Source organism: Rhinopithecus bieti, unplaced genomic scaffold, assembly GCF_001698545.2.
Source record: "Rhinopithecus bieti isolate Rb0 unplaced genomic scaffold, ASM169854v2 scaffold_13900, whole genome shotgun sequence".
In the NCBI taxonomy this organism is placed as follows: domain Eukaryota; kingdom Metazoa; phylum Chordata; class Mammalia; order Primates; family Cercopithecidae; genus Rhinopithecus; species Rhinopithecus bieti.
Window position 1 is genome coordinate 3,245,976 of NW_016808376.1, and position 26,091 is coordinate 3,272,066.

The 26,091-nt window shown below is 37.0% G+C and overlaps 1 protein-coding gene across 1 annotated transcript in view; it reads right to left on the reverse strand.

Moving 5' to 3' along the window:
• The window catches only part of USP6NL (USP6 N-terminal like), a 145,656-nt gene extending 120,495 nt beyond the window's left edge, over window positions 1-25,161 (reverse strand). Inside the window, exon 1 of the mRNA XM_017886704.1 lies at window positions 25,076-25,161. Coding sequence (XP_017742193.1) covers window positions 25,076-25,079 — 4 coding nt within the window. The 5' untranslated portion in view covers window positions 25,080-25,161. The remainder of the gene's footprint in view (window positions 1-25,075) is intronic.
• Between the last annotated feature and the right edge of the window lie 930 nt (window positions 25,162-26,091).

Here is a 26,091-nt window from a genome sequence, read left to right on the forward strand (position 1 = left end):
AAAAAAAAAAAAAAAAGACGAGATGCTAAGATTTCTTTCAGCTCTAATATTCTTTATATGGTTGACTATTTTATGTATCACAACTCATACTATCATGCTAAATCATTTTACATAAGACTTATGGAATCTCATAAGCTTTACTTTAAAACAAAGATTATATCACATTAAAGAAAAAATATAAAATAATCTACATTTTATATCATCTGAGTTATATGTACACTCTTCAAATCATATAAAGATAGAATGTTTAATACACGTGCTTACATGTGAAAAGGCTGATATATCAATTTACCAACTGATTTTAAACCATAATTTAGTGAAATTGCCAATATAATCAACTGAGTTGGTGGCCTGTGATTTTTGAAAATCAATTCCTAATTATCATTTTAGAAATGTACTATTTTAAATGCTTAAAAAGTAAAATATACAAGTCTATCTTTAAAGATGTATCTACATTAGCTCATTTAAGATCTATAAGTTAGACATGCAATTTTAAAATGTTTTCAAAATGTATTTCAGCACATTCTAGACACATGCTATGAACATGACTGTTTTAATATAAATAACATTAAGCATATAATCATAAACAGAATTATTTACTTAAAAGGCAATAAAATCTACTTTTCACTGGCTAAATTCATATTTATAACTATTATTTTATCAGCTATTCACACAAATAAAAATCATGTAGTTCTTATGTTCTGCCATAGGCAGAATCCTAGCTTGTTCTCTTCTGATGTCTGCTATGAATATTTATATTTTAAAATTAAAAGAAATGAGGATTACAAAAATTATTTCTTCAACCTCCAAAATACATAATGCAAGAGGATCTTACAACGTGAAAAGTACTATTACAGCAGCAATGCAATAACCTCTCCTTACTCTCTGTACCTCTTAATAATATGCCCCTAATTTTTGTTCAAAAACAGTAATAATGAGGCATGTTAACAATTATGCCATTACCTGATCCTTTTCAGATACCATAATATATCAGAAATGCAAAAGCAAACCCAGAAACTCAAAACCCCTTTTTATAGCACATCCTTAGGTCGATACTTAGCAAAATCTGAGTGCCTTGAAAGTGCTTGATTGTTCATTCTGCTAACGATCCTACCTTCCTTCACTGTGGCTGCTTTTTGCCTTGATGGTGTCACCAGCTCCTTTACAATCTGCAAGACTTGAATCATTGCTAGTTAACAAGCCAAAGACTCCAGCTGCTTCCTCTAGAAATCCAACAGGTTTCATCACCAGAAGCTCATTTCTGCTTTCAGAAAGCTCAAGCACGAACACAGTTGAACTTCAGAGAAATGAATGCTTTGCCTAGCTATCCACGAAGGCTCTGAAGCAGTTAATAAGAAACAACGAAAGGATAGGCTGTATCTTCTTGAAATGATGGATTCAAAGTGATTTCAGCACATGTGAAAGCCCCATCCTCAAAGTCCAAAATGTATTACTATGCACAGCCTTAACTAGTTATAAACAAAACAAAACAAAATGTGGGTAAATCTTCCGTAAATCACTAAGCAAAGTGAAAACATTTTCTCACAAAAGCCATGACAGAAAAAATAAAGTGCTCTGCTATAAATTCTCACACAGTGCATCACAGATGCTATGTGCAAGTTTTTAAGTAGTCAACCAAAATACCCTGCACTGTCGAAAGCCTTAATACTTTTTTCCAATTTCTCAAAAACCTTATATTTGAAACAGAAAATAAAATGTGGATAAAAATAAAATCTATCTTGCTAACTCTAAGCTCCCAGATTTGCATAAAAGATATGGTGCCTCAAAAATATCCTATAAATTCCTTGTCCTCCTCCTCACATATACACCTCTGACATCCCAGTCCATGAATAGAAGTCTAAATTCACATGCATACTAGAAATTCCCATAAGAGTCTGTAAATTCAATGGTCTCAACATCCAGCGGCATGGACCAGATAATTTCAAAACAAGTATAACCACTAATCCTTCCATATGATTTTTAATAGCCAAGTTTTAACAAATGATGAATTAATATTTAATACCTTTGTTATATGTTCTATTTACCCCACAGCAGCCCTTCTCAAAGTAAACCTACAGAGTTAACTAAAAGAGAAAAATGATATTCAGGTGAACATGGCTAAATGCTATGTTTATTAAACTGATTCTCCACCACCAATTTGTTCCTCTTACTGTACTGCCAATTTTCCTCTCCTATTTTTCTTTCCTTCCCATGAATTATTTTGACATTTTTAACATATCATAAAATATTAGATCCCAGAGTAAGTCAGAGGCAGTTCCTTTGCCTTCAGACAGTTAAAGGCTTATTTGTTATTTTCCCATTTTTCAGCTGGACAACTGAGCACAGTGAATCAACCAAGGTTACAAGAAAACTGATCCAAAACTCAGCCTTCTGCTTTCTCTCCAGCAAGCGCCCACTGTACAAATGTCTAGTTTTAAAATTCAAGGTGACATTTTCAGCTCTTCAGACACGACATGCTACAACATGTACATATATATCACCCATAATGTATGCTCCATATGGGTGTTAGGTTCAGAAATCAGTGCTCCAAGCCATGACAGTGAGAAAACACTTGGAAAGGGAGGACAAAAAAGGACCACTCTCCTAATTCCCTATTATCTTTAAAGAACATGTTTGTACTCACAACCTAAATCGAAGTAAGAGTTCAGATGGGTCAAAGACCAAGTTTTAAACCTCAAGCCAAAACTGTGATCTTGAATGAATCCCTCTGAAGATGTAAATTTAAACAAATAAAGGTGGAAATCTAACTCCTCAATTCAAGTTTCCCCAATTCTTTCTGTGCCTCATCCCAATTCCTAGGGCAGTTTGGGACACGTAGTAAGTGTTAAGCATCTGCTGCCTTTGTTTTCCAATCATGTTTCCAGCTCTTGAGAAATTACTTCCTCTCTTCTGGAGAAGATCTTCGGAAGGTACTGTTTTGACACGTAACTTTCCATTAGCTTTCCTCTCTCCCAGTCTCTCTGGTTCCGCAAGGAAGGAGGTATGCAGGACAACTTTTCCTCCATACCTGGCCAGGCATGGAGGCATATCTAAATTCATGTCTCATAAATTTCAATCTTCATCTTCCTTATCTCACTGGTATTATCTCACTGGTTTTGAAAATGAAAATCACATAGCAATCACTTTGAACACACTGGTTCACTACTGTCAATGCTTAGCTTCTGCTAAGCAATCAATAGCTTTTCTTGTTTCTTTCCTCATTTTTCATCACACATTGCATTAGTAAAAATATTTGATCACATACTCTGATACATATAACTGAGCTGAACTCTTTAAAATGCCAAAGTCATAGAAGACAAAGACAGACTGAAGAAATGTTACAGGTTAGAGGAGAGTCGAGTCAGGATAACAAAATGCAACACAGGATCCCAGATTACATAGTGGCCAAAAAGGGTTGAGGGGAAATATGGGACATTTTGGGAGAAGTGGTGAAATATGAACATGGTCTATAGATTTATCAGTTAATTTCCTGATTATGACCACTGCACTGTAGTTATGTAACAGAACATTTTGGATTTTAGGATCTATACTCTAAAATAGTTAAGGGTAAATACTTCAACTCACTAACACTTCAGAAAAAAAAAAAAAAAAAAAATGCAATACTATTAACACAGGATGAGAAAACAAATGTCATAAAATGTTAACACTTGGGAAATCCAGGTAAAAAAATATGAGAATTGTCTATACTATTCTTGCAACATTTTCTTAAGTCGGAAATTATTTCAAAATAAAAAATTAGATCCTGACTCACTCACTCTACGGAATGTATCCATCCAAAAGAGGCACGGTGGAGCTGTGGGACAACATAGGTGGGTCTTCTCACTTCAATATATCCCACTGGTCAATTTCCTCCATGCCATGATCTGAATATCTAAGTTCCCCCAAAATTCTTGTGTTAAACCTAACCCCCAAGGTGATGGTATCATGAAGCAGGGCCTTTGAGAGTTGATTAAATCATGGGGGCACAGCTTTCATTAATGGGCTTAGTGCCCTTGTAAGAGATAATCCCACAGAGCTGCCCTGACTTTCTACCACGTGAGAAGCCAGAAGGCACCATCTATGAACCAGAAAGCAGGCCCCCAACAGACATTAAATCTGCCTTATCTTGGACTTCCCAGCTCCAGAACTGTAAAAAAATAAATTTCTATTGTTTGTAAGCCATCCAGCTTATGATATTTCGTTAGAGCAGCCCAAATAGAATAACACAAGTGCTACATCCCATTGGTTAATTTGACTGTAACTTCATAATAAGTCCTGATATCTGACAGAAAAAAAAATCCTCCCTCTCCGATATTATTTGGAAATGTCCTAGCTACTTTTGGCTCTTTACCTTTCCATTCTTTCCATATAAAATTTAAAATCACCTAATAAGTTCCCTAGTAAGCCTGATTGTGATACGATTTGAATTTCATTGGTCTTATATGTCAACTAGGGAGAAATGATATTTTTCTGATACAAAGTTTTCCTGTACAAAAACATAGCATATTTCCCTATTTCTAGGTCCTCCTAATATCCTTTTTTAAAACTTTATGATTTTCCCTTAGCATTCTTTTTTGTTTGTTTGTTTTCTTTTTGAGATGGAGTCTCGCTCTGTCGCCCAGGCTGGAGTACAGCGGCAGGATCTCAGCTCACTGCAAGCTCCGCCTCCCGGGTTCACGCCCTTCTCCTGCCTCAGCCTCCCAGGTAGCTGGGACTACCGGCGCCCACCACCACGCCAGGCTGATTTTTTTGTATTTTTAGTAGAGATGAGGTTTCACCATGTTAGTCAGGTTTCACCATGTTAGTCAGGATGGTCTCGATCTCCTGACCTCGTGATCCACCCACCTCGGCCTCCCAAAGTGCTGGGATTACAGGCGTAAACCACCACGCCCAGCTTAGAATTCTTACACATCTTTCCTTAGATTTATTTCTATTTTTTCTGATACTATTGAAAATGGAGTCTCTTAATTACTTTTAACTGCTGATACATAAGCATGCAACTAACTTCTGTACATTAGTTGTTTTTTTGTTTGTTTGTCTTGCGGGGGGACAGAGTCTCCCTCTGTCAGCCAAGCTGGAGGGCAATGGCACCATCTCAGCTCACCGCAACCTCTGCCTCCTGGGTTCAAGCAATTCTCCTGCCTCAGCCTCTCGAGTAGCTGGGATTATAGGTGCCTTGCCACCACACCTAATCTTTGTATTTTTAGTAAAGACAGGGTTTCACCATGTTGGTTGGCCAGGCTGGTCTCAAACTCCTGACCTCAGGTGATCCACCTGCCTCCGCCCCCCAAATTACTGGGATTACAGGTGTGAGCCACCAGGCCAAAGTGCTAGGTCACAGGCATGAGCCACCGTGCCTGGCCTTGTACCTTAGTACCTGTAGCTACACTGTTAACATCTTCCTTATTTCTAACAATTTATCTGTAAATTCTTCTGGTTTTCTCTACCTAATAATAATATCATTTGTATTTTTTTTTCTTTTTTATTTTCTGTCGCCCAGGCTAGAGTGCCGTGGCACAATCCTCACTGCAATCTCTGCCTCCCAGGCTCAAGTGATCCTCCCACCTCAGCCTCCCAAGTAGCTGGGACCACCAGCTACTCAGGGTGTGCCACCACGCACAGCTAATTTTTTATATTCTTTATAGAGACAGGGTTTCACTATGTTGCTGAGGCTGGTCTCGAACCCCTGAGCTGAAGCAATCCGCCCACCTTAGCCTCCCAAAGTGCTGGGATTATAAGCATGAGCCACCATACCCAACCTCATCTGAAATGAACACTTCATTGCTTCCTTCCAATCCTTATACTTCTAATCCATTTTTCTTGTTTTACTGCACTGGCTAAGACCATCAACACAATATTTAATAGAAGTGGTTCTAACCAGCATACTTTTCTACTTTTTTAACTTTAAAGGGATGCTTTCAACATTTTCCAATTTAAGATGATGCTTGCTTTAAGCCTTTTATAGATACTCTATCAGGCCACTCAAGAGGCTAAGGCGGAAGGATCCCTTGAGCCCAGGAGTTTGAGTATACAATGAGCTATGATTGTACCACTGCACTCCAGCTCTAGCCTGGGCAACAGAGTGAGACTTCATCTCTTAAAAAAAAAAAAAAAAATTTTAGCATTTTTAAAGAATTCAGATATAGATACCCTTCATCAGGTTAGGGAAATCCCCTTCCATTCCTGATTTAGAAGAGTGATTTGAGAATATTATTTTTAAATGTCAATACTTACAATATATGAAAATATCATCTTTTGTAACTACAGAATTCAAAACTTACAATAAAAATCTTTCTATTTCAACTTAAAAACGCAAGGGATCACTTCATCTCATTTTACTAGGTACTTGCTAGGTACATGCAGTGATGAGCTACATCTCGTTTGTACCATCTCACTGGTAGCTTGAAGTTTTAAAATTGGCTGTGGTGGGTGTTTTTATACCACAGAAATTAGCAAACACTACAATCAGGGTTTTCTCCCTCCCACACTGCCCAGCAGCTGGTTGTTAAACATTTACCGGCACAATGCTAGGTGCAGGGGGAGAAAGAGTTTGAAGATCCTGTAAGTAATATTTACATTCATTCGACAAGCATTCATTGAATATTTACTATGTGCTAGGTAGGCACTGGGAATTAGAGACTTAAGACGCTCATAACCAAGAAGAATGTGCTAAGTGGCAAAGTAGCGCTAAAACCAATTTTGAGTTGGCAGGGCAGGTTTCAATAGAGCATCAGGAACCAGGGAATGTAACATCAGAATACCATATGAAAAAATCTTTCCAATCACAAATTGATAATCACTCCCCTGTCTAAAAACATTAATGGCTTTCCATTTGCACACAGATAAGTCTAAATTCCTTAGCATAGAGTATAGCCTCATTTATAATTTAGTCCCCATCTATCACTGCAGATACGATTCCTGAAGTTTCTTGCCAGTACTACTTCAATTACACGCAGTAGGCGCATGACACTTTCCTCCATTCCCTGAATACAACACCATTGCCTTTGTATATTCCATGCCCCCTGCCTACAGGAACTTCCCCATTTTTCTCTACTCAAGATTTTCAAGACCTAATTTTTGTTATCTCCTTAGAGAGGTCTTCCCAATCTTCTCAGGGCATTAATTAGCTGTTCCCTCTCTTCCCATACCTACAACACCCTATACATACCTAAATCTATCAGAACCCTTATCCCAGTGAATTTTAGCTATTTACAAGTTACTTTCCTGCCCCAGACCATGTCCCTCATGGCGGAGATAGACTGGATCTATGGTCTGCAAACATTTTCTATAAAAGCTAGATAGTAAATGTTTTCTATTTTGTAAGCCATCACGTGGTCACTGTCGTAACTACTCAACTCTGCTATTGTACAATACACACAGACAATACACACGTGAATGTGTGTCCAAATATGACCCACAAGCTGTAGTTTGCAGACTACAAACCACCAATGGGGGTTGGGGAGGCAGCAATGTCTAAAGACATTTTTGATTGTCACAAGAGGAGGTGGAATACTATGGCATCTAGTGCATAGAAGCCAAAGATGCTGGCTAACATCCTACAATTTATAGAACAACCTCCACAAGAATTATCTAGTCCCAAAAGTCAGTAGTGATGAGTTGACAAACCCTGCCCCAGACCATGTTCCTCATGGATAGTGACCTTGTCTTAAGTAACATCTGAAGCTTTCCTATTATAGCTTTAGACTCATTAGTTGTTATTTAATAAATATTTGGGTATATGAATAGTTAAACAATAGAATTTCTAAAAATTTCCGAATTAGACAAATCAAAATCATGATATCCATTGTGGCAGAAAGAATCAAAAGCCTTAACCTTTTGCATACTATCTGAACAGTAACATTATGACAGGAATTTTATATTAACAAATATAGTCATGCACACAAATTTAGTTACAAGGATGTTTGCAATGTGTATTGTTTGTAATTGCAAAAAAAAAAAAAGGGAAATAATCAAAAAGTCCGACAATAAGAACTTAATGAAGTTTCAGTGAGTGCACACCATGGAATACTAGATAGCATTAAAAAAACTGGACTCTAGACGAGTGATTGTCAATCTGCAGTGAAATCACCTGGGGAGTTTCAAAGAGGACTGATACCTGAACCCATCCACAGGGACTGTGACTGCATTGTGCTAGGGTGCAGCCTGGGCACCACAAAGTTTAAAAGCTTCCCTAAATGATCCTTCAGCCATGGTTCAGAACCACCGTTCTAGAAGAATGACATAGGAAAAGCTAACTATAAATGACTATGTAAACATGAACGGTATAAAATATCATGATTTCACTCTTGTCGGATGGATGGATCGATGATGGAGGGATGAATGGATGAATGACAAACGGATAGATGATGGATGGATGGATGGATGGATGGATGGATGGATGGATGGATGGGGGAGGCACACAAAGGAAAAATATCAAAATCTTGTTTGGCCCTAAATATAAAAAGTACAAGAGAACTGGTATAATTCTAAAGCAAAATTATACTGCTATTCAGAGCAAATAATGTTATAAGTAATTCAAACCAACACCCTAGACTCTTAAAGAATTACAAACTAATAGGTCTTTATTTTCTTCTTTTTGTCAATACACATCTTTAATAGTTTTCTTATTATAATAATAATAATGCATGTTCAGTATAGAAAACAAGAATCTAAAACTAAGCCAAAAGAAAATAAAATCTGTCTTAGGTCCCACATATAGAGATAAGCACTACTGACAATCTTTTAGACTTACTTTGTACTTTTTTGTTACTGATTTTACAAAAATGAGGTACTATTATGCATATTTTTTGGAACTAACATGTTTTCACACTTTCATATGTGTCATCAACATCATTTTTATGCAAAAAACATAGAGAAGAATATTTGGACTGTGCTCTAAGCCTACAAATTCTTTTGATCATACGAATAACAACCCAGCAGCATCTTTTCATTCTTGGCAATGATTCAGACTTTTTTTAACCCACTTTTCAGAAAACTTTTTTGGCTTTCCTGGAAATACATTTCAGAATTGAACTACTGTCATCCTTTTCAGAACATGGAGATAAATGAGATGAAAAAAACGTGAGAGATAATTTTATTGTGACAAACATAATCTGTAAATATTCAAGATGTCCACTGGCCTAAAAATATAAAAAGACTGTAGGATATTAAACTATAAACCATTTCTAACTCTTCTCTCTTTTTTGGGTTAAGAAATCAGCTTCCTTCATTTATTTGTCATTCTACTTAAGTTTGGTTTGTTTTTGAGTTGTTTTGTTTTGTTTTGTGTTTTTTTGAGACAGAGTCTCACTCTGTCGCCCAGGCTGGAGTGCGGTGGCTCGATCTCAGCTCATGCAACCTCCGCTTCCCAGGTTCAAGCAACCTTCCCTGCCTCAGCCTTCCCAGTAGATGGGATTACAGGCGCCCGCCACCCTGCCCGGCTAATTTTTGGTGGTGGTTGCTGTTGTTGTTGTTGTTGCTGTTTTTGAGATGGAGTTTCGCTCTTGTCTCCCAAGCTGGAGTACAGTGGCGCAATCTCGGCTCACTGCAACCTCCGCCTCCTGGGTTCAAGCAACTGTCCTGCCTCCTGAGTAGCTGGAATTACAGGTGCCCGCCACCATGCCCAGCTAATTTTTGTATTTTTGGTAGAGACAGGGTTTCACCATGTTGGCCAGGTTGTTCTCCAACTCCTGACCTCAAGTGATCTGCCTGCCTCGGCCTCCCAAAGTGGTGGGATTACAGGCAGGAGCCAACACGCCCAGACAATTTTTGTATTTTTAATAGAGACAGGGTTTCGCCATGTTGGCCAGGTTAGTCTCGAACTCTGGACCTCAGGTGATCCGCCCGCCTCAGTCTCCCAAAGTGCTGGAATTACAGGTGTGAGCCACCACACCCAGCCTCTACTTAAGTTTTAAAGGAGGAAAAATACAGTCACTTCATTCTAGAATGTAGAAAATCAACCTCTACAAACTTCTACAATATAAAACACAGCACATTATTACAAAAAATAAAAACTCATTGACAACTTGAAATTGGCAGATGTGGAAAGAGCCACAGAATATGTGTTTGTGGATGACAACATTATCCTTCTCTCATATAATTTCAAGGCAGATTATATGATAGTAATTGTTTTTGAACAGAAGTATTTGTATTAATAGAATTAACTTAGCAATTCATTGAAAATCAGTCTTTAAAAATACTTTATCAAATGATAATTCATTTTGCTTATAAACAGCAGACAAGAAACTAGCTCAGTGGACACTACCATAAACATGTACAAAGCTTTCACAAACATGGGAAATAAAAATATATTATTCCAATTCATCTTCACAACATTGAGAAACTCTTAATCTACTGACTATACAAAGTGTATTCTAAAGGCAATAAAATCCTGTTCATTCATACAAGGTTTCTTATGTACCTAGTATGTAAGAGGTACCATGTCAACTGCTGTTCTACAGAGGTAATCAACCTCCTTCCATTCTACAAAGAGAAACTGGCATTAAATAAATAATTACAAAATTAATGATTAAATTACAATTGAGGTGACTCTTGCAAGTAAAGGATGACAGGAGAGTTGTGCCCTTATATGGAAAAACAGTGTTAATTAAAAGCCATACATAATATACTATAACTGAACATATTCTAATTTACACATTACATTTTCAATTTTTTAAGGAAGTCTCCCGTTGCATAGAACTGACTTTTCTTTTAACTTTGCAAAGCCACGTGCAAATGGACACAGAAATATGGAAGAAAAGAGATTTAGTCATAATATGGAAATTTAAATATGACTTCATTTTCAAAATCAAAAATTCAAGAAAACAGAGCATTCAACTAATTTTGACCTACTCTAGATTCCAACAAAGCTATCAAATAACATTATTAGTTTTAAAAAATTCATTATTGGCCAGGCACAGTGACTCATGCCTGTAATCCCAGTACTTTGGGAGGCTGAAGCGGGCAGATCCACTGAGGTCAGGAGTTTGAGACCAGCCTGGCCAACATGGCAAAACCCCAGAAACTACTAAAATTACAAAAATCAGCCAAGTGTGGTGGCGGGTGCCTGTAGTCCCAGCTACTCAGGAGGCTGAGGTGGGAGGATCACCACTTGAGCCCAGGAGGAATTTCAGTGAGCCAAGACCACGCCCCTGCACTCCCGCCTGGGTGACAGAGCAAGACCCTGTCTCCAAAAAAACACATTTAGCTCTATGTGTATAGCCTTGGAATAAATGTTAATTCAACATAACATCACAATTAAGATAAAAGGTTCATATGTGCACATACACATAAAACACGTAAATATAAAGACAAACGTATTGCCAAAGAATTCACAGAAGCACTTGAGTATTTAAACACAGATGTCCCTCTAACATTCAAAGAGATTTTTGTAGAGATTTCCCCCAGTATGAAATCTGTAATCAACATGACACATTAATTACAACAGTGATGGAAGGCTGCCAACAGTGTCCTTGACGGAACAGTACCTTAGGCAAAACTCATCTTTGGTACTTATTATTCTCCATTCTTCCTCCCTTTCTGAAATCTTTTACTACTTCTGCTTTTTTGGTATATTATACATTATCTCTCCTTTGACCATCACAAAATGGTCCATGTCTCAAAATAAAACCATATGAGGCCGGGCACAGCAGCTCACAAACTGTAATCCCAGCACTCTGGGAGGCCGAGGTGGGCAGATCACTTGAGCCCAGGAGTTCAAGACCAGCCTGGCCAACATGGCAAAACCCCACCTCTACAAAAAAAGACAAAAATTGGCCGGGTGTGGTGGAACACACCTGTAGTCCCAGCTACACGAGAGGCTGAGGTGGGAGAATCGCTTGAGCCCGGGAGGCAGAGGCTGTAGTGAGCCAAGATTGTGCCACTGCACTCCAGCCTGGATGACACAGCAAGACCCCTGTCTCAAAAAATCAAAGAAACAAACAAAAAACCATATGAAACTCCAGTAAATATATAAAAGCTACACTGCTTCATAATAAAATTTTTGGAAGGTGCAAAAGAAGCATTCAAAGTTAAAATCTGTGACTTTTCAATAATCATTTCGGAAGAAAAGACTGTTTTAGAAGGATATGATGAAAGAGAAAATGTAAACAGTGAGTCCATGAAAAAGTTACCTTGTCTAACAAGGAAATACCACCTCACTAGGATGGCTACTATCAATGAAACAGAAAATAATAAGGGCTAGGAGGATGTGGAGAAAATGGAATCCTTGCACAATGTAAGCTGGTGCAACCGCTATGGAAAACAGTATGGCAGTTTCTTGCAAAATTACAAAAAGAGTTACCATATGATCCATCAACTCCACTTCTTGGTATAGACCCAGAAGAATTGAAAGCAGGGTTCCGAAGACGTATTTGTACACCCCTGTTCACAGCAGCATAATTCACAACAGCCAAAAGGTGGAAGCAACCCAAGTGTCCACTGACAAAAGAATGGATAAACAAAACGTGTTCTAGACATACAAGGGAATATTACTCCGCCTTAAAAAGGAAGGCGTGGCCGGGCGCGGTGGCTCAAGCCTGTAATCCCAGCACTTTGGGAGGCCGAGACGGGAGGATCACGAGGTCAGGAGATCGAGACCATCCTGGTCTACACGGTGAAACCCCGTCTCTACTAAAAAATACAAAAAACTAGCCGGGCGAGATGGCGGACGCCTGTAGTCCCAGCTACTCGGGAGGCTGAGGCAGGAGAATGGCGTAAACCTGGGAGGCGGAGCTTCCAGTGAGCCGAGATTGCGCCACTGCACTCCAGCCTGGGCGACAGAGCGAGACTCCGTCTCAAAAAAAAAAAAAAAAAAAGGAAGACGATTCTGACACATGCTACAACATGGATGAGCCTTGAAGACATTGTGCTGAGTTAAATAAACCAGTTACAAAAATACAAACACTGAATTATTCCACTTGTATGAGGTACCTAGAGTAGCAAGAGGCCGGGAAGAGGAAGAAATAAGAGCATTTAGTGTTTAATGGGTACACAGCCTCCAGTTTTTCAAAATGAAAGGAGGTGAAGAGATTCAAGGTTGCACAACAATACGAATGTACTTAACACTACTGAACTACACACTTAAAATGGCTAAGACGGTAAATGGTATGTGTATTTTACCATAATTTTTTAAGTTATCCTGTCTAGAAATCAAATAATACAACAGATAGCAACTATGTGATGTCATTTTGAGCCTACTAGGCTAGTTATGGTGAAACTGATATCCTTGTATACAATTACCAGAGTAATTGTAAATGGGTGCAATCTTTTCCAGAAAGGCAAAAGAATTAGGCATAAAAAGTTCTACATTATAAATCTAGCCTGTGGAATTAATTCCAGTTTAATGAAAAAAACGGCAAATTCATCAGTGACACTCATTCTATAAACATTTTTAAAAACTGAGCCATCTTAAATGACCAAAAAAAAAAAGGAAATGGTTAAATAAGTTATGATGCATCATTACCTTTAAGGAATATAATTGTGAATTCTAACCATGAAAACAATAAGAAATCTGTTTTAAATACAATTCAATGTTAGAAAGCCAAACATAAAATTGCATATACACTATGAATGTGATTATATTAAAAAAAAAAACTAAACAGTACTAGAAGATCATAAGCAGAAATGTAAATGGCTTCTTTAACATAGTGAGGTTACCAGTAATCTTTTTCCCCCATTTTCAAAATATATTTATTTTAATGTTGTGGTTAACAACAAGAAAAGGGGGTTGTGGAAAATGAAGAAAACTGATTAGTTTAAATGAATTTAGACAAAAGTATAAATAGAGGCAAGAGGGGAGTGCTTACCTAAACTAAACTTAAAACCCCCTCTAACCCACCTGTTCTCCCAATACCAAGCTTTCCCTAATTTCTTAATGTCAGTCTCAATCTCTCAATGCTGGGTCTTCACATACGTTGTTCTTTCTGTTTAGAACACTCTCCTCTTCCTCTTCACTAGGTCTCAGCTGGAACATTTCCTTAAAGTGTTCCTCCCAATCTCCCTGTGAGGACAGATTCCCTTGCTCCTGTAGGAGCAAAGACTCCCTGGATGTCCCTTTTGGTATTACTAAGAATGTACTACTTGCTGAATGTCTGGCCTCCCCACCAGTTCTATGCTATACAAGGCCAAGGGCCCTGTCTGTCTTGTTCTTGGCTGTATCATCAAAGACCACCACAGAAGCAGTACATACATAGGGGCTCATTAAGTATCTGTTCATACTAAAATTAAAACAATTATTATTTATTCAAAATTACAATTTTCTTCCTTAAAACGTGTTTTAAAATCAAAGATTCAAACACTATGACCCCTAAAATATTTTAAGAAATTAATTTATAGTATCATGTGTCTCAAAGTTGTCTAACTTTGAATTTCCTATCCTTTGCAATATTCCAAGTTAATCTTCTAGCTTTCACTATACCTTGCAATTATTAAACTTTTAACAGTCATAACTATAAGATGATAAGTATTCTGACATTTCATATTAAAATCTAATATGACCCATAAATCTCTACAGCCTAATGAGAATCAGAGTCCTGAAATGTTCATTTATTCTATTTTTGGCTAAAGAAAATGTATCAGGACAAAAGAGGCACCAGGTTATGAGAACAGCTAATCTTTAGTGAAGCAATCTTGATTTATATATGAATAGCTATAGCTGTTTTATTATTATAAAACAATTAAAATCAATACTGCTATACTTTATACCTTCATTGTATTTGTTCAGTAGCATCTTGAGATTTTATCAGATAATTCAGAACAGGAATTCTGCTAAAAAGGGATCTCTCCATAAAAGGCAAAGGCTGTCTCATTTCACGGCCATCTCATATTCTAGAAAATATTTCATTATCATTTTTTTCTCAAGCCTTTGTAATAAAAGTAAAATAGAAACTAGTAAAGCAGAACAATAAATCCTGTACTTATGCAAAAGATTTGAATCCTATTTCAATTCAAGTAGAAATGGGGAATTTTCTACTAAACAGCTAAACGTGAAGGAAATCTAGAGCTCACCAAGCAGTCTTCCTTTCTCTTCAAGGCAGGCTTCCTGACAGAATGGCCCCTAACCAGTCACACCTGTTAGGTCAGATCCCATCACAGGAACCCTCCATCATCCATCATCTGAGGAACAGTCTATAAAACAACTGGTTGTTGTCTTCAAAAACATCCATATCACAAAAGGTAAAGAAAATCCGAGGAACTATTCCAGATTAGAGGAGACTAAAGAGACTGGAAGACTAAAGGCAATGTGTGAATAACACTCAGGTGAATCCTGTATCGGAGGAGCAAAATGCTGTAAAGCACATCATTGGGGAAACTGTCAACACTGGAATAAAGATCATATATTAGGTAAGTCTAATTCATTTATGTGATTATTTTACTGTGGTTATGCAAGAGAATGGCATTGTTTTTCGGAACCACACACTGAAGTACATACGGGAAAAGGAGCTTGATACATGCAACCTACTCTCAAATTGTTCAAAAATAAATCAGTGGTATTTTAAATACATTTTCAGAAATAATATTTAAAAATAAAGAATTGATACTACTGAAAAAATAAAGTTGGACTGGTTGGCAAGGAGTAGATGTAAGAATTTCATCTGCTGAGAAGAGATACACACTAATGAAAGAAAAAACAATGAAGGAAAACTGTAGATCTAGACATTATTATATTTCATCAGAATGCAGCCAGCACTGAGCTAGAAAAGCGTATCTTTTCAGTTAGAATAAAATGTCTGGTGTCTAACAATTTTTACATCACACTGTGGGGAAAAGAGTAATAACTCCATTTTATAATACAAATCAAACATTTTAAGTAGCTTTCGTTTTTAAGCACAGAGATACTGGTAAGGAATCATGTAAGAATCAAATTCCTTTTAACAAAGTCAGTTTAGATACCCAGATAGTAGAAGTAGAGTTTTTCTTCTGTTCTGTGCAAAGACCCCCATGTACAGATGTATATAATATACCTATAGGTACAAAGTTTCTATACAAGGTCTCATTAAGACTGATTTTTTAAAAAACTACAATGGCCCCATTGCCCCCATGTATGGAAACCCGGATAAGATAATGGCAATGGAGAAGCGCCTTTTCTTATCCAGAGGAGACACTGTAACAGCAGTAAAGGTTTCCCATTAGCAGTAAGACAACCTGCTTTACATAGCTTCTAGGTCACATCTATCAGCAGAAATATTTTTTATAATAAAGCATGCCAAAAAATACATTCTAGTAGTCATATTATAGTGGCCTGAATTAACCACTTAGCATGTAAATTGCTGTTATGTTAGTTAAAACAACAAATTTAAGCAGGTTTGAAAATTAAATTCAATCTCTGCTGTACCATAATTGTCAAAAGTAAATAGTTTGCAATGCTCTTCCAACACTGGTAATAGCTGGTTCCTCCTCTTCTAATCCTGAACACTTCACACATCACCTGCATCACATATCATAGAAAGACAATAATGTATAATTGTTACCAAAAGAAAACACACAAGACCAACAATTATAATTTACATAAAAACTTAATACATATATACATGTTAGCTTTTACAAATTTCTCTCAAGTTATAATCAAGCAAATATATTCTCCCTTACCTTGCAAGTACTAGAACATAACAAGGTTTACCAGTGAAGAGATCATGGTGGTTTACTGTACAGTGTCCAAACCTTTACTAATGCATTTTATAAATTCCATTTCTATTCCATTCGTTTAACATCTAAAACAGGCAACTGTAGTTTTAAAAAGACATTGTGACTCCATATGCCCCACAACTTAATATAAATGTTAATGAATATCTATTAGTCGCTGACTATAATCTTTTTATATTTTATTGTTTAAAGTTTAACACCTGAATGGTACTAATGTGTGAGAACAAAATCAAACCAGTGCCGCTCCAGGTATGCTTCCAAGGCAATGCCAGGGGAAGTCAGTTTCTAAAGTCAGAGGGAAAAGACAGCACTCTACTACTAACTGCCTGTACAACGACCACTATCTCTGAACATGAATAAGAATAACCCATAGGAGAAGTTTTCGTTTTCACCTGACCTCCTAACTTCTGGGCCACATTCATGATACAAACATACAATGCATTTCAGTTTTAAAAAAGAATTAATTTATGGCTCAGTGCTTAAAAGTAGGAGTGGGAGACTGGGATAAGGGGAGGAACTGGGAAGATATTTTCACTCTAGGTCTGACCTTTCTAACCCATAGCTTTAAAGAGAAGCTGAAAAGAATTACTTTCACAGTCACCTTGTCTATCTCCAAAAAAAAGTCACACCAAAATACTATTTTAGATCAATTTTGAGGAAGAGAGACAGAGGCTTGAAAATTTCTAATATCAATTTCTCACTCCAGGAAATGAGATTTCTGTACAATGGCACCCATCACATACACTGATAGCCTCAAATTCCCTTAGTAGAAGACGTCTATTTGTGTTTAATGCAAAACATGATAATATATAGTTGTCCAGATACCACTGTAAAAACTGGATGTTAATTAGGTGGAATTTTATTCAGACCATGTAACAAATCTCACTAAGCTGTGCTTTCCACTACGTCTTTTCACAAATAAAAAATATTAAAAATCATACATATAATATTTTCATATAGAAATCCAGTTTTGGAGAAGTTAATGTAAAAGAGATATAGATTTTTTCCAACCGGTACATCAATTCTAATAACACAGATTCAAGAAGAAAACTGTAAAAATCAAGCTCTATTTTCTAAAATTAATGAAAGAGATAACAAGACGAATATTTAAGAGCATCAATTTGAAACATAATTCCCCTCTGAACTCTGGCTGTCAGGAGAACAAGCAGAAGGAAGCAGAGAGCACGCGCCTGCATTTGGAACGATGGTACTTCGGAAAATCCGACTCAGAGCAACATAGCAGGCCCCCAAACCCTGAAAAGTGCGTTTCTTGTAATTTAGGATATTGCATAACTAATACAGGAATTCCTTGTTTTACCCAATAGATGTACGCCTATAAGGCAAAATAAGAAATGAAAATTTTCTCACTGACTTAACAGTAAATTTTAAGAGTTAGAAGAAGGCTTCCAGATGATCTATCTGGTACCTACATTTACAAATGAGTAAAGGATGTGTGGGGAGGCGGTTAAAGAAGTCAAGCCACTGGCCATACATAATAACGTGGCTACCAGCAGCAAAGCCAGGGTTCCAACTCAAGTCTCTGGGACTCTGGGAACATAAAGAGGCCTGCCATTGGAAAACTTACTGCTTTCAGAATGGAATTCTAAATAGTTCTCTTAAGAATGGAGTATCTTGAAACTATTATAAAGAAGTCATTTGGAGCACACTGGTTTGTGTTGTACTAAAAAAAATTTCATTAAAGTTGGTTTACATATAAAATTTATCTATATTATGTAATACGTTGTAGATTTAAAAGAAAATGTTTAATAACAGGTCTATAAAAACTAGATAGATACAGCTTTTGAAGAATTAAAATATAATAGTAGGTATATAATTTGAAATTTTAAGATTTAACTAGTAAAAACCATTTAGAAGCTTTACTAAGCTTATACTACTACAGTAATTTACATTTATGCAAAAAATTAAATCACTTAATAAAAGGAAAACAGACTTTCACAGAAAATGTTTTGTTTAAACATTTTAATTTCTTGATAGAGATGTGTGTGAGAGAGGGAAAGGGAGAGGGAAAATCAAATGGGCAAAATGTAAATATTTGATAAATCTGACCAAAAGGTATGTGGAAATTTGGAGTACTATTTTTACAACTTTTCTTGTTGTAAGTTTGAAAAAATATCAAAAGAAAATATATAAGAAAAAATGTAAACCACCTCCCAAAAAGTTTTAACTTAAAATATTAAAATATACTCTATAAATAAGAAAACCCTATATTAAATTCATATTTAATTTCCCATAGTATCAAACCAAGACTTACTCTTTTTATTTTTTTGAGACAGGCTCACTCTGTCACCTGGGCTGGAGTGCAGTGGCTCAATTTCAGCTCACTGCAACCTCCACCTTCCTGGTTCAAGCTATTCTCCTGCCTCAGCCTCCCGAGTTGTTGAAATTACAGGCACCTGCCACCATGCCCAGCTAATTTTTTAGTATTTTTAGTAGAGACGGGGTTTCACCATGTTGGCCAGGCTGGTCTTCAACTCCTGACCTCAGGTGATCCGCCCACCTCAGCCTCCCAAAGTGCTGGGATTACAGCCATGAGCCACCACACTCGGCCTCAGAATCACTTTTCTACAGCAAGTGGTCAAAAGATGATAAATTAGCTAAAAGCACAGTATATTCCACTTTAAATAGTCAGTATTAACAACAACGAAATTCACTAAACTAAGAAATTGATCACACACATTTTCTGAGAAGCAATTTCTGCTGGCATCCTTCACCAACGGACTACAGTTGAAGGCTGTCACAGGTCTGACAGTGACCCCGGCCCACTAAATGCCATCAGGTTCCCCAGTAACTGTCAGCCACAACGTCTCCACAAAGTCTCCATACATTTCCAAATCCCTCTCCTCCATTAAGAAACACTGTTTATATATACATTTTAAGAATAACTAACATTTAGAACTTTATATTCCCAAATCTAAATTTATCAAACATAAATGAGTCTTAATATAACAAAAGGATACCTGTTAAACTTTGTAAAGGGATTTAAGATTCCATTAAATAACAGACATGCTGGCATTTCAAATACAATTCAACTTAAATTTTCTTTTAACTTCTACCCAACTTCGGAAGCACACAGCTATTCCACAGTTTATCTACCTAGATAGGCTACTGTCCTAGAGAGTTTTAGCCAGTACTTATGGGAAGTTTTCTGCTACTTGGAGCACAATTTTTTTACTTAGTAAGACTCAAAAGGATCCTTCTACTACCACCGAGAGATTTAGTAATCTATTCAATAATTTATAATATTATCTGCTCTAACAAATGTTCAAACAAATTGTTCTTCACTTCAGCATGAACGCTTAGTTCCCTGCTCCAGTGAATGAAGATCTTTACTCCTACACTACTAGAAAACCACAAATACACCACCCCACAAATTACTCACTGCCATTACTCTTCCTCAGGTGAAAGAGAAACATTTCATATCGAAAAATGACCTCAAAAAACTCATTTCATTATTCAGAACAAAGGGCAGAATCAAACACCTCCAATGTCATAGATTCACTCCTGTATTACCTAGCCAGAAGAGAAAAACTCTTAGGAAACCTATCACGTAATTAGTCGCAGAGCAAAACTTGCCTGAAGAAACTGAAATAAAATACAGAACATAAAAATGTTAAAACAGAGCAAATAAGCTAGTTAAGTGTTGTTTTGTTTTGTTTTGGTTTTGTTTTACTTAAAGCTTTGGAAAAGGAAATTAAGTAATACTCTAATTACTTTTGTGTTGTGGTGTTTTCACTTAGTTTTTTTTTTTTTTAACATATTCTACCAAAATAATCACTACTTTGTGCCTGGCGTACAAGTTTCTCTTGTGACCCTTTATATTATGGATCCTGAGAGCTCCTTTTCAAATCATAGTCACAGTCTGAGTATAACAACTTAATTTAATATTTGGTACCATCCGAGAAAAACCAAATAGGCAAGTATGATAAATGTTAAATATGTAAATACAGAGAAACAACAAAATTTATGTACTAAAAATCAAAAGGCTTTTTGTGGATTGTAACTAAGTACAATCCACAATGAAATACACATCATAATAGCATCATATAGTACATTTTCCACAAAATAGATATTCAGCCTCAGAACGTGATAGCCTATATATCCACCAGATAAAAGCTGAAAAACATCATGAAGATTCTAGATAGGGCATTCCAACTACTGTGCCAAGAGGGTGCCATGGCAGCAAGCCATGCCTGGCTGCCTGGGCTGAGACATTAGAGCCAGGTGCCTCTACACCCTAAACAGTTTCTTCAGTTTATCCCACGTGATGTATAGCTATGACCATGTTCTAGCTCTTTTTTTTTTTTTTTTTTTTTTAGAAGGGGTCTCGCTCTTTCACCCCAGCTGGGGGGCACTGGCCAGATCTCAGCTCACTGCAAGCTCCGCCTCCCGGGTTCACGCCATTCTCCTGCCTCAGCCTCCCGAGTAGCTGGGACTACAGGCGCCCACCACCTCGCCCAGCTAGTTTTTTGTATTTTTTAGTAGAGACGGGGTTTCACCGTGTTAGCCAGGATGATCTCCTGACCTTGTGATCCGCCCGCCTCGGCCTCCCAAAGTGCTGGGATTACAGGCTTGAGCCACCGCGCCCGGCCGACCATGTTCTAGCTCTTGATAACATGGAAAGGGCTGGGAAATACTGCATAGATAAACCTACCCAGACACACAAATATCCAATCTTTATTTTAATCTCCAGAAAAATATTGGGGGGAAAAAGTTAACCCATCATTCCCACCCAAATCTAAGTTTGGAAATTCTATCTAAACTTCAATGACATATATTGCTATTTTTTAGCCTGTACCATGCATCCATAATTTTTTTTTTTTCAAAAACAAGAACTCTGACACACTTGATCACGACCATTTGGAAGACTTACAACCCCCTAGAAACTGCAGCACAAGACAGATCGCTCTAATACTCCCTACCCTTTGGTACAGTGGTCTACTCAAGAACAATTTCTTTTGCTGGAGAAAATCATCAAATTGACAAGAAAAAGAAATGTAACTCAGTCTGATTCAAAGGGAACTTGGAAAGAACTGAAAACTAAAAACAAGGCAAGAAAGGGTGAATACTGTCTGTGTAACCAATCTTTTTAACTGACATCTAACAAAATATGTTTGTCAGGGTAATTTTTTCCAGAATTAAAACTCATTAAGTTGCTCCTCTAACTGAAATCCTTTAATAGCTCCTTAAGCCCTATAGGATCAAGTCCAAACTTCCTAGAACGTAAATGACCTGGACCCCAATTTCGTCTCCTCCACCTTTACAATCCCCCTTCCTATCTCTAGACTCCAGAATGTTCAATTCGCTAGCAACACCTATGTGGAGTCAGAACATCACACCTTTCTCACACTGCTCCACCAGCCTGGAATGCTTTGTCTCAGGCGAAACTCTACACATACACTCTTCTCATGGCAACAGCTCTAATTTCACCTAAAAATAATAATAAAAAATAATAATAATAAAACATAATATAAAAATAATAATAATAAAACACAGAATAGCTCCTGCATACTAAGGACATTACTTACAAACACCCAAGGTAGTGCAATATTTATTGAACACCTATTAAGTGCCAGGAACAGTGTTTGGCTCTAGGAATGAATCATCTTTGCCCCTCCAGGAGCACACAGATTAGAGAAAGATACAAGCAAATAAGCAGATGATTTGAATACAGCTTCATGGGTCCCAGAACGAGGCAGGCAGAGTGCTATGGAGAAGCAGCACACAGGGCTCACCTACCAGCTGGAGTGCTATGTGGGTGACAGGCAGTGGCTCTAGGAACTAGCAGACTACTTAGAAGATGATTTTTTTTAAAAAGAATCTGAAGTGTGAAGTAAGGTGTTAAGTCCCCAATGGCATTGTTCTTTCTCTGTAGCTTCCCCTTCTTCACACAAACACACAGAAATAACAGATGAAAGAGAAGCACAAGTCACTAAAATGGCATAGCTATGCCCCAAACATCTCCACAGTTCAGAAATCTAACAGGAGCGTAAAGTGTGAGGCACACTGAAGGCACAAGGTCAGCCGGACTCTGGGCCCAGAGTAGGACAAAGCAGCAGGAAGTTTTGTCCTGTGGGGTAACTGTAAAGAAAAGATTTCCCTAGGAATCAGGGTCAAGAGTCAGGCTCTGTGCCTAAAGCCAGAGACTGGGATGGCACTCTTCCTTAATTATGAAACTAGATTGAAAATGTTTCTGCTAACTGTGTTGAGGCTACGGCTTACAGGAAGTTGCTGACCTAATGCCAGCTGACTGAGTGACTGAATCTGTGATGTCCCTAACGTCACCATGAGACCAGGGCTCTGACCCACTAACACAGACCTGATTCTGATCTGGGAACTCCAAAGCCAGGCAGAGACAACTGTGAATCTGCTAGACTAGCAGGAAAAAAACAAAAATCACAAAAAGAGAGAGAGACATAGGAGCAAAAAAAACTTCCATTGGAATGTGCCTGCAAATTACAAAACATGATGAAAACATCAACAATCACAACATAAATTCACCGAAGACAAAATTTTTAAATTATCAAATGATCTGAAAAAGACTTTAAAATAAGCATGTAAAAGATCCACAAAGAGACAGAAGAATGACAGAACCAATTGTTTTAAGTAGAAATGGAAAATTATTAGTGGATATAAAGAAGAACCAGTTAAAAATCTTGCAAATAAAATATAAACATTGTAATTTAAAGATGAAAAATGTTATGTGGTTCAAATACTATTAGGTGCTTGACAAGCCACTCCTCCCCTCTGCCTTCATCCTCACAGGACTGTGATCTTTGTTTTGTAGGGTAAGCAGTGTACAAGACACTGTCAAACACCGAGATTCAAACATGAAAGGCACAGGCTACCTGTCTTCAAAAAAACTTGCATCTGCAACACTGATCCTAACAGAACCCAAAAATTGCAAAGTAGAAGGAAATTCATTTTACTTTCCAAAATGTAACCGTTTTAAGTTAAAATGCTTGCCATTTATTTTAATTTTTGTGAACTAATTATCATCTTCAATAGAGTTAGCACTTTACATTAGATAAACATTCTCACAAAATGTCATGATTGAAGCTGAAACAACAAAAGCTCTTTCTTGGCGGGGCGCAGTGGCTCACACCTGTAATCCTAGCACTATGGGAGGCAGGGGTGGGCGGATCACGAGGTCAGGAGATCGAGAGCATCCTGACTAACACGCGAAACCCCGTATCTACTAAAAATACAAAAAAATATTTGTTGGGTGTGGTGGCCGGCGCCTGTAGTCCCAGCTACTTGCAAGGCTGAGGCAGGAGAATGGCATGAATCTGGGAGGCAGAGCTTGCAGTGAGCGGAGATGGCACCACTGCACTCCAGCCTGGGCAACAGAGCGCGACTCCCTCTCAAAAACAAACAAAAAAAAAACTCTTTCTTAATCTGTATTGAACGCATCTAGCCACTATCCTTGTTTCTTCAAAGTACACTACCAAAAAGTATAGCACTGAAAAGTCGAAAATCAAAGACCATTCCTTACGATATTATTCTTAGTAGAAAGCACTCCAAGATTTTACAATAGCAGCTTCATTTTCACTTATCAACTGCCTAATTATTTGAATTGTTGATGAGAAAAGCTGCCCTATTTCATATTAAGGTAAATATAATCAATACAAATAATATGTGAAAACATTTAAACTCTAATATTATCTTCCAATAAGAAAATGCTCATTCCATCCCAAAGATTCCATAGTCAGGAAATCTGTACTTCAAACCTCCATATAATCCCAGTTAGGGTAAAATCTCAATTCTTTTCCCACCCTCTAAAAGGAAACAGTTAACACAAAAAAATAAAATCCAGTTCTCTTATTCACAAGCAGAAGTATATAGGAATAGAGAGAAAATATTACACATACTATCCCCTTACAACTAAGAAGATAAAATTATCAAATGTGGTTAAGCCCAGGATAGCCTTGGTTCTTTGTTCTATCAGAGACATTGATAGATTGTTAGAGAGTTTTTTCCCTTAAATACAATGTAACCCATGTTACTCAATGATTACATTTCACACAATAAAACCTCTACTAATTATGGTCAGCTGCAATGTTCACTATAAAACCTCTACTAATTATGGTCAACTGCAATGTTCCCTATTCATATTTCTGAAGAACCATTTTCCAATGGCAAGTCAATATAAAATTTTAGATAACAGAACTAAATCAGCCAAGGAGTTAATGACCAGATTTCCTCATCACATGAAACTTGTTAGAATAAATCAAACATCAGAAAGTATCTCCTTGTCTTAATACACATAAGCGCAGAGTGCTGAGTGGAACCAGATTATTCAATCTCTGAATAAGTGACATAATTCCAATTTATTCAGTAACCGTTTTTCTTTTTCTAAGCACAATACTGCAAACGCTCCTGAGATGGCTGGAAGGAAAGGAAGCAGCGCACTTACTCATGACTGGAAATGGCGCTGAATGTTGTCCCAATCAGATATTAAACCAAAATCTGCTGTCCAAGGTTTCTCAGAGGAATACATGTCCTAGTCAGGAAACAAAGAGAAAGAAATAGTATTTTCTATAGGTCAATATTTAAAATAAAGTTTTCTTAAAGAAAATAAAGAAAATCATTTTGTTTCAAAATGTTCTACTATGTCCAAAAGAACTCCTGTGATCACCTATTAAATATAAAAGATCATTAATCAACCTCTAGAACATCCTGTTGAATTCATGTTTTCCTTTTTTGAAATAAGTTACTTCAAATGTAAACGATATGTATTAAGTAATCATCATGGAGAAACTTACTAACAGGTGTCCTTTGTCTTCAACACTAAAAACAGTTCTTCCCCATTCCCAACTAAATCATAGGTAGAAAGCAATCCATCTAGGGTAAATACAGCCCACATCATACCTGCTGAGTATATTTTGATTGCACATAAATGATTAATGTAAGACATCAAATAAGGATCAGCAAAGTTATTGCTATAGACTTTCTCTAGTAATGAATATTTTCTTCATTATAAAATATGGGTTCATTGTTTAAAAAAAAAAGAGTAACAATAAGGTAAACTTCTCTCATAATACATTATCCTTACCCCTACATCTACGCAATCATTTGGGACATATTTCCTTTCAAGCCATTTTTTTCTAAGTATTTTAAAAATATACTTGATACTACATATAAAATTTTGTACTTGTTCCTTTCCACTTAAGAGTAAAACATAAAAGATCAACTTGTGTTAGTATTAATACAAATTTAACCCTTTGCTAAGATTTACATTATAAATCTTCTTCTCTTAATTACTGTATTTCTAAAATATCAATATAGGCATAAATATTAATGCTATATTTAAACAACCATGGATGCACAAATGCCTACCTAAATCTAACAAAAATTCCACAGATAAGATCCGACTCAATACAAAATGTACACCTGTGCTACCTCATATGTAGCTTCATAAACAAATAAGCT